Consider the following 10764-nt stretch of genomic DNA (forward strand, 5'->3'; position numbering starts at 1 on the left):
ACACAACAAAATAAGATAAGAAACAAACTGCTGTGTGTTAAAGCTTATTGAAAGTCCAAAAAGTGGTCCATAGAGAAAACAGCAAACAGGTGCTTTAAGATTGCACTGCTAAAATATGTAACTATGGTCAGTTCCAGTATCAATTAGAAATCTTATCATTTCTAATATCTAATAATGGAATTGACCTCAATGAATTTCTCAGCAAGGCAGCATCATCCATTTATCCATTCCAAGCACCCAGTTGTTTGCACTTTGTATCTGGACTTCACCCACTAGGAAATCACTCTGTGTTGGGGTCCTGGAGCTATGCAGCATTCTCATTGAAATATCTACCAGTCTACAATAGTGTTGTCTCTGTTTTGCACCCACTTGGACATACTATCCTAGGAGACCCATGTACTTTATGTTTCTCTTCTACATAAATTGGTACATGACAAGGCTCAATCCAGCAAAGATTTGAAAAAGTTTAAACAGTTTGATATAAAATATTACATATTATAAATATATGAAAAGATTTAGGGCAGACATAGTAACATATTACTAATTGGATGTTTTTGGTGAGGATTCCATAGCAATAAATCATCCCTTATATTTCCTTCTACTTGATCTGAAACACCACATACTATAATTAAAATTATTTTATGTGTACAGTATTGTGGAAACATTCAGGCAGGAGGGGCAAAATTGCTAAAAAAAAATAGGTGTTTAATAGCGTTATGTCATAAGGAACAAAACAGAAATCTGAATCAAATCAATATTTGGTGTGATCACCCTTTGGAGGCGGAATCCTAAAGTTATTATATACCCCTCCCCCCAAGGCCTGATCTCATCATAATCCAGTCTGGGATTACATGAAGAGACAGAAGGATTTGAGCAATCGTACATTAATAGAATATCTGTGCTTAGTTGTTGAAGATGTTTGGAACAAGCTCCCTGCCAAGTTCCTTCCAAATCTGTGTGCATGGGTATCTAGAAAAGTGTATGCTGTTTTGAAGGCAAAAGGAGGTCACACTATACTGTATATTGCATTAGAATTCTATTTTGTTCTTTCACTTTGCATTTTTAAATGACAAAAATAAACTGTTAACATTTCTTATTTTAAAAAAAGAATTCTTACTTTGAAGCAATTTCCCCACATCTGCCTAAAACTTTTTCACAGTACTGCACATTTTCCAAAGCCAGAATATTCAGCTGTTAAACATTGTTTTGTGTATTATCAGTAATTCATTTGATATGATGTAAAAAGCTGTATCAACATCCATTGTGGTGATTCCATTTTTTATTTTTTTTTGCCAGGGGCTGTTCTTTTAGGAATATTGAATGGCGGATTTATGGAATTTCACTGTACATGAAATAGTGGCCATGGGAAATAATTTAGCAATGACTGTGACAATGACAAATAAGCTTCAGATGATGTAGCTTGTTGCAATTCCTTGGTGCATAGTCTTGTGTTCCAGGTATTTTGTGCACTTGCGATTGTTTCACCATAGGCTTTCTCTTACTTGTTGTAATTACTTTCTCAGGTCCTTTCCCCATTGTCTGATTCCATCTTGGCTGAAAAAACGGTGACAGTGCTGGATGATCGTGTAGGAATTGTTGAACTAGGAATCCAACTCATAACTGGTCTCTCCTTGTCTGTACAAGCCAGCAAGGGTAATAAAAGAGCCATCATTACAACCACTACAGCCAGTGACATCTTGCATGAGATAAAACAGGTACAGTGAAAAAAAAAGTGTGCCCAGTTGTATTTGATCCAATCATACAGTGACACAGTAACATGTCTTGACTACTTTCATGTATCATTTTTATTTCATTTGCATGTTACACTTAATTGTCTATATTGCACATATTATCTCTCACATCAGACCCTGTCTCTGGGGTGAATTACCAATTGAATTTCTCTATGTCAGGAGCGCACAATTATGCTTGGGCCAATTTTATAGGGTGTTAGTCCATCAGTATGACTTTGGATTATAGAAGAAAGTATGTATATACAAAGTGACCCGTGAACGGAAGGGAGGTGCTGTCATTGTCAGATGTCACCCAGACCTACATGAGTTAAAGCAACATTGTTAACCATGGAAGCAGCTTGTTTCTTTTAGAAAATCACATCTGGAAGGTTATGATTCTTCTTTTCTATACTTCAATTTATTACAGTAATTATTCTTGCATTACATATTCACCGTAGTAAATTAAAGTGCCAGAGATGTATAGGCACAAAATGGGTTATGCACCATCTTAAAGTTGATGAATAGGTATGTATTACATGTGCCAAGGTAGGTTTTGTCTCTTTTATTGATTGGGCTATCCTTAGGAAAGGCCTCCAATATCTGCCTTCAAGGTTTTGACTTCCATCCCTTGCTAATATATACTCGAGTATAAGCCGAGTTTTTCAGCACAGTTTTTGTGTTGAAAAAACCCCCCTCGGCTTATACTCAAGTCAAGCAAAAAAATAATAAAATTTGTTGGTCTATGACTAGCCACAATAGTAATGTATAGACTCTCCCAAAAAAATGTGAAAAAAAGCTTTTAAAAAATAATAAAAAAATAAAATAAATAAAAGTTCTAATTCAATCCTTTCCCTAGAATACATATAAAAGTAAAAAATGACTGTGAAAAAAAAAAACAGCCCTCAAGCTCAGGGAAGGGGCAGACAAACAACCAAAACCTCCCCTTCCCCAGCACTCAGCAACTACTGCACCCAAAAACTCCGACCATTTAAATTTTTGACATTTTCCAGTAGCTGCTGCATTTCCCCCCCTCGGCTTATACTCGAGTCAGTAAGTTTTCCCAGTTTTTTGTGGTAAAATTAGGGGTCTTGGCTTATATTCAGGCCGGCTTATACTCGAGTATATATGGTAGATATAATCTATAGGGAAAACGACATTTGCCTGGGGGTCCAAAACAGGAGAAATAAACTGTTTATTTACATCAGTGGGTTGTCTGTGTAAAGACAGGTAATCATAAGGTGCGACATCACTTATCCTGATCCTGAATAAGGAATTCCCCTTTATTAACTAAGAATTCTCTTAGGTTGAAAATGGGGTTTCAAAATTCAAATAATCAGCCAAGATCTGGTCATCTTTAAGATTTGTTCCCATGTTTAGCTCGTGAAAAAGTATCCTAAGAAACTTGTTGTCAATTACTAATGGCAAATTCCGCTGAAGGTAAATAGGTTACCCACACAGACTAATTAGACACTCAAGATCTAAGATATTACTCAAATGTTTGGTTTCACATTCTAACTGAGCATTGATTTCAGAAATGCAGAGGAGAAATAGAATTGTATCCCCAGTATAAATAATCTGGACAGAGTTTTAGCATTTGATGTTTGAGCTAATGGAATAAAACGGCAAATCTTACTGAAACAGTCTGTAACTACCCAGATTCTCCTCAGCAAAAAATAAATCAGTAATGAAATCGAGAAATGGGTCCATGGTCTTTGAGGGACTGGCGATGGCAGAGGTTCATCCCCAGGGTTCATTATCTAGCCATAAGTGTGAGAGGCAGACAAATAGGCTTTGATATCATAAGACTCGTTTTTAGTTCCACAATATCCCAAATAACAACACAAAACTGACTCTTTTAACTTATTCAATAACCTAAGTTTAAATTGAGGAGGTACCAATTATTTACCTACTGGGATATTCTGAGGGGCTAACTGCAGATTCTTTCTGATTTCAGAAGCAGGATCAGATAAAATAGCAGAGGTAACAAAGCCTTCAGAGAGGATTGGTTAGGGCTCAAGATCAGGGGTTTGAAAGGAACAAAAACTTCGAGACAAGGCATCAGCCTTAATATTTTTTAACATAGGTCTGTAGGTTATCACAAAATCAAAACTGGTAAAAAAAAAAAAAAAAAAAAAAAAAAAAGCCCACCTAACCTGTCTAGGATTGAGTCTCTTGCAGATTCTAAAAATGTTAGGATCTTCTATTCTGTGAGAACTGTAATTCTATGTCTAGCTCCCTCCAAAAAATGACCCATTTTCTAGCTAGAAGTTGATTATTGCCTATATCATAATTCTTCTCGGCAGTAGAGACTTTGTGAGAGAAGAAGGCACAAGGACACGAGTCATAGAGGCATCCATGAGATAATAACATCCCACTTTCTGAGGCATGAACTTCTACCACAAAGGGACGTGATAGGTCAGATTAAACCAAGACTGGAGCTACACTTAAGAAACTCAAAGGACACGTTAGCATCTGGGTTCAGCTCCCTTTTTAGTAAGGTCATTTAGAATTTTTGCTATGGAAGAAAGATTATGAATATATTTCTCAGCTTTGGCATCATGTAAATTTTTTTTCTCTCTCCTAACCTGTGTAATGTAATATACATTTACTATGTATATTATTTTATCTTCAATTATATAAGATTTCTATTAATCATAATAATCAATCTCTCATGGTAAAGGCAATGTCGATAGATACTGTGGTACTTCATAGTGTTCTGTCCTTCAGTCAAATCCCTCCCACCAGCTTGTTGAAGGATGCAGGAAGTCAGAAGTAGAGATAGCAGGCAAACTGGTGAAAGAGGGAGATGGAAAACCCCTTTAAGTTCTTGCACTTTTCTAGGCACAGTGTTGTCTAACTGTACTGACTATTTTTTTGCTCAGGCTCATTTTATACAATTGCATTGTTATTTGTATAGTTAAGTCTCTTACTTACAACTAACCTTTTTTCTCAGCAGTGTCTTGTTTGTTAAATCACAGGGTATACCTAAATTACAGGGTATGCCAATACAGAGCAAATTGTTATGAAAACTTTCTTCAAATAATTCTAAAATATAAATTGTACATGTCATAATCTGTTTAACTTCACAATCGTGGTCAAGTGCCCATATTGCTAAAGCAGAAACTATCAAGAGTTTTAGCTATTACAAAGCATGTAGACGTGCATATATTTTCAATGGAGAGATGGGAGTAATCCACTGCTAGGCTCTTCTGGTAGTGGCTTGTTTTACTCAAAAAACAGGATTGGGCATGTTGAAGTTCAACTGCTTAATTTTTTCCCCGACATCTGCCATAAGAGTAGAGTCAGCAGGTTCCCATACACATTATATAGTCTTCTGGTCCAGCTGAAATTGGCAGATTAGGCCAACATTAAACTAATATGTATGACTAGCTTAATTTTCTACTGCTGGATATCAGCAGGAGATAAGTGCTATAAGCACATACCGTATTCAGTCAGTGCATAGATTATAATAATATTTGACAACTTCCCCTGAAAGTCTACATTATGTCTTTTGTGATTAATAAATATGTATAGTAATGGTATTACCATGCTTTCAATACTTTTGTTTTTACTAAAGACTGTATGTCCACTTTGTCGAAAGAACAACAAGCATCCATTAACATAATCACATATCACAGTTTTTTCTACTAAAATATTGATATATGAAGTATATTGTAAGATTTTTTTTTTTTCTATTACAGGAGGCAGTCATCAGCGTATGGACCTTGTTTAGTGATGGCTCAGTAACACCACTGGATATCTATGAAAGTAAAGACTTCTCCATTCTGGTGTCTTCTTTAGATGAGATGGTGGTTTCCACTTATCAAAATCCTTTATCAAACTGGCCTGTAGTGGTTGCAGAAGGAGAAGGCCAGGGACCTTTAATAAAGTTAGAATTAGGGATCAGTGAGATCTGCCAGAAATCTAAGAGGAAAAGCAGCCTTGCCGTTGGTAGTGGCACTATTAAGGTTAAATTTGGTCAGAAAGATTCTGATCAAAAGGGAAATATAAATGAAATTCAAAGTATCGATGATGAGTTTAAGAAAATCACAAGTAAAACAACGGAGAAAGTGGCAGAGCAAGAAAGGACAGCCAATGAGTGGCCCAAACATGGATCTTCTGCAGTAAATTATGAAGATGCAAATAAAAACTCAACATCTGATTCACCAATAGACTATTACAAGAACTATAATGACGCCCACATTGTACCTATGCCATATACCAGCTTTCCTACAAGAATAGCCTCTGAACACAATCAGGAAAGTGAACTTACACTGACTTCAAGAGGTCTCACAGACTTGGAAATTGGCATGTATGCCCTTCTTTGTGTTTTCTGTCTGGCAATTCTAGTCTTTTTAATTAACTGTGTGGCATTTGCTTGGAAATATAGACATAAAAGGTTTCCAGTAGCAGATCAGGCAAACATTCCACATTCACATGACTGGGTATGGCTTGGGAATGAGGTGGAACTTTTGGAAAACCCCGTGGACATTCCAGTGGCGGAAGAATGCACTACAATGATCGACAGAAGGTCGCAATTTGAAGAAAGCAATTTTTTGCTCAATGGTGGTTCTCAAAAGAATCCATATAGTCAAATTATGAGGTCATCAGATTACAATTATGAAAAAGAGGCCCAAAATGAGCCACTGAATCCTGGGGGTTCAAAGAGAAAACGGGTAAAGTTCACATCCTTTACTACTGTGTTACCTGAAGAAGGTGGTCCATACACCAATGCAGTCATCTTTGGAAATGAAGAAAATATTAAATGGGTTTGTCAGGATATGAACATTGGAGATTCACGTGAGCTCAGAGACTATATGGATAGTCTTCAGGACAACCTGTAATATAATATGTTTATATTCACCTTTATGCCTTCGTTTTGTTTCTTTTTTTAAAGGTGGGACTATCAAAACAGCAATAGAGAAGCAAACGAACCCAACAAGGTTAAATTTATTATACAAAGTCTAAAGTGCCAATATATTTGGCTCTAAATTAGAAAGTGCTCATGAAGAAAAAAATCTGTCTGGTGGTAATTTCTATATAGGGCACCAAGTGATACTTTCATACTATAAATGGTTTCCTGGTTCTCCTGATGGGATTACAATACATAACATGGCATAAGTGTGGCTGGAAAGCGAGCTATTGTGTTCTACTGAATTGGTTATACCGCCAATAATTCTGCTTGTAAGTAAACACTGCTGTGCCAGGTTTCCAATTAAAAGCACACTGGACTTTTCTTTTCATATTTCCAGTTCATTGTAAGCATAAATCTGAATGTATTACAAATGTATTTACTTGCATTTCAACATAACTCATCATTACTTCTTAGATACACACAATTTCTTTCTGCTGTCAACGTATCCCTAACAGTAATCAAACAATAGGTCCAAAATTTGTGGACATGTATTGTACAGCCTAGGTTATCATGTCTTCACATGTCTTAAGGGGGCACTTTATTTTTTTTATTTTTTTTTTTTTTAGATAGTATAACCTGCTTGGAAATTTATGGTATATTCACAGGAATTGCCCATAAATGTCTGATAGGTTTATGTTGGTTCCATTTTTTTCAAGTCTACATTAAAATAGCATCCAGAAACACCAAGAGTCTATCCTTCCAAGAGATTCTCCATCATGGTGGACTATGGATCAGCCATGGGCATATTGATTCTGATTTAGGTAATGGTCAGAGGCATCGATCTGATTGATTTGAACCCATAGCCGTGAGATATTTATAGTATATACTTCCCAAGGTAGGTATGCCATTTAATACCAGTCCCAGTGTATGATTATAGCCTTAGGATACTTCTATGGGAATGCTTGGCCTACAAACACTATGGTAAGGGGCATTTACTTGGTGCTGACTGTCCAATTTATGGAGACAGATATTGATATTTTTATAGTGATTATGAATCAAAACACGCTGACAATTTCCTTTACATCTGTCATACTGTAAGTTCTTAGTTATTATTTGAGGACTGCATTATGATAGCTACACATCATTTTAATTTATCACGTTTCTTCTTTATTTGCCAATACTATTCACTCCTGATGGAAACATAGTTCACATACTTTATTACCATAACCATACCTCGATTGCCAGTTACCACTAAAGGTTTCTCTAATATTTTTACACTGAAATTGAAACAGGAGAATATATACAAGTATACAAATGTATTTATATACAGCCACTTTGTCCAATAAAGCACTCTCTCTGTATCATATTGTGCTCAAATTTTACAAAATTCACACAACTCTACACAGAAGTCATCAATAGTCAGTGCGGCTGTTTAGACTCTTTGATGTGTATTATTTTATGGTTATTTTAATGATGGGTATTTTTTTATTTTTCACCTATGTGTTATCATATTTGGATCTTAAGACCTTTTGCAATCTACTGTATGAGGGTCCATCAGTAAACAATTGGGAAATCAATAAAATTAACATCCTTATTGGATACTGTAAAAGTAGGAGCACCATGTTTTTCTAACTGAATAGTTTCCATTATTATATCACTAGAAGTAAAGTGGCAAGTAATTCTAGTGTCCTAGTAGCAACTACAGATACAACTATAGATAGCCTATTTACCTATACACCTAGATGAATGTCATCTTGACTTGACATGTTCCTCTGAACCAGCCAAAGATCTAATGTGTATAGGGATACATTGATTCTCCCGCGGAAGGCAAATGTCAAGAAAAAAGAGTCTAGCAAGTTGCATTTTATCATGCCTAATCCATTTGTTAATCCACAGCCAGAGCAGCTTATTCTCCTCTCCATATTGCAAACATGTACTCTATATGTATGGGCAGCAGTGGTGAAGGAATAAGTATTTGGCCAAGCTGCTTTAGACTTTATCTTTCTCGGTAGTTTTCAGTGTCTGGAGAAATCGGGTCAGCTGACCAGTGTAGGGTTTGGGTGTCTGACACCCACTGATCAGGTTCTGATGCCCTATTCATAGAAAAATGGCTGGTAGGTTGGAAAACCCCATTAAAACTATATTTTCTACACATGGAATATAGACATGGCCAATTGCTTCCTACATATTTTTATTTACTCATAATGTAAGTTTGATTTTTTTTGAGAAAAGATCACTTATAGGCATTCTGTAGATCTAGTCTAGTAGTTATAAGTGTCCAGGTGCTCTTGGGCCCTGGTAGCTGAGTTACATAATAGGACACCGATACTATAAATCAGGGGTGCCCAATACGTCGATCGCGATCTACTGGTAGATCGCAAAGGACGTATGGGTCTATCGCGGGATGCAGGCATCCCCAGTGTCTGCTTGTTCACAGTGCAGGCTGAGAGTCAACTCCGGACACTGGCGAGCGGGGCTGCCGCATCCCCAGCCTACCAGTGTCCAGAGATAACTCTCAGCCTGCGCTGTGAAGAAGCAGACAGCGGGGTTCCCTGGGCAGCCACAGAACGCCGCTGTCTCCTGCTCTCACGATCCGCCTGGCCCCACCCACATGCCCACCCCACCCACAGACACGTCCGCTCCGTCCACATGCCCGCCCAGTCCCGCCCATAGGCCTGCCCGCCCCCGCCCACATGCCCACCCCGGCTCCGCCCTAGTAGATCTTTTGCCTTGGTCAGCTAATAAAGTAGCTCACATGCTGAAAAAGTGTGAGCACCCCTGCTATAAATGGTATGGAATGATATATGATGTATTTTTAACTACACAATAAACCCTATGTGATTGGACCCTGGTTTACCATCTTCCTAAACATACCAGTGTGTGCGGTTCTCCCTCAACGGACCTTTGGTCCCCTTTTTCCTCTTTAGTAGTTATGTGTCCAGGTGCTCTTGGGCCCTGGTAGCTGAGTTACATAATAGGACACCGATACTATAAATGGTATGGAGGCCCCCATATTGCAGATGTTGAATTGGAGCCTATTAGCGGTCATTTGCATTGGTCTATTGTGGCTAGTAGTAAAATATTTATTGCACACCCCTAAATCTGCTAAAATTAAATGAGCTTAAAACCTTGCGAAATTCTTTGACATAACATTTGGGGGATACTTAATTCATGAATAATGGTGTCAATTGCTCCTGGCAGTCTGGTCTTTTTCCAAGCTAATGCAATAAAATATAAATGTAATCACGTCTACATAATAAATATTCACATTTAATTTGGTTCCTAATATCACAGTACATCAGGGGAGTCTACACTGTAAATAAAGCTGGAATCAAATCTTCTCTAAATGAAAATGTAATTACATTGCCCCAAAGAGAGCTGCTTCAGCTTCTTTTTCCTAAATGCATAAAATCTGTTGAAGCTCTTAATGTTCTTCACAAAACTAAAATGAATCCTCCTGACTACTAGAAAAAAGAGACAGTCGACTTCACAGACTTGTGAGATGATTGTGATATAGTCAGTTCTAGAGGAGGTTATGTGGCCTTATGGATTCCCTTCATAAACCATTCACATCAATTAATACAATACATAAAGAAATACATATGTATTATTGCTGATCATACCTGAAATCAATGTTAACATACTATTAAAAGGATATACCGTAACACTTATCTTCCCCATGAAGTCACCATAAAAGACGTCTCTGTAGAGATGTATAGGCAGTGGGCACCCTGAACGCTCTTATGGCGCACATAAAGTATGACAAATAGGTAACCTACTAAATAAACATGAATTATGAAAGTCACCCTATCTCTCTAGTACATAGAGTTTACCTGATCTTCTAAGAGGTAAAAGGGAAATCTTTACTTGTTCAGTATATAAATGTGTTAAGACGAAGACATTTTACTTGTGACTTTTTTTTATACAAACACAATCCCAAAAGCTGCACACTATGGTTAATTCCTTTTTAGATCAGAGGATTTATCTTTTTACTAGTACACCCAGTGGCCACATATTAAAAACAGTCCAGTGATCATCGCATTAAAAACCTTCTGTTTATTTTAATGGCAGGCATGTAATACCGTAAACACTGCAGAGGAAATGTACCGTCAGCCTGCATTTCTACTTGATAACATCCAGTCACCAGGGTTTTCTGATATACTAAAGCCAGTCTGGTCA

The 10764-nt window shown here is 37.2% G+C and overlaps 1 protein-coding gene across 1 annotated transcript in view; it reads left to right on the forward strand.

Annotated features, from left to right (window-relative positions):
• TMEM132B (transmembrane protein 132B) overlaps window positions 1-7064 on the forward strand; it is a 428290-nt gene extending 421226 nt beyond the window's left edge. Inside the window, exons 8-9 of the mRNA XM_075274826.1 lie at window positions 1524-1715; window positions 5432-7064. Of these exons, the coding sequence (XP_075130927.1) occupies window positions 1524-1715; window positions 5432-6574 (1335 nt within the window). The 3' untranslated portion in view covers window positions 6575-7064. The remainder of the gene's footprint in view (window positions 1-1523; window positions 1716-5431) is intronic.
• The last annotated feature ends 3700 nt before the right edge of the window (window positions 7065-10764 follow it).

This window comes from Leptodactylus fuscus, chromosome 1 (assembly GCF_031893055.1).
Source record: "Leptodactylus fuscus isolate aLepFus1 chromosome 1, aLepFus1.hap2, whole genome shotgun sequence".
In the NCBI taxonomy this organism is placed as follows: Eukaryota; Metazoa; Chordata; class Amphibia; order Anura; family Leptodactylidae; genus Leptodactylus; species Leptodactylus fuscus.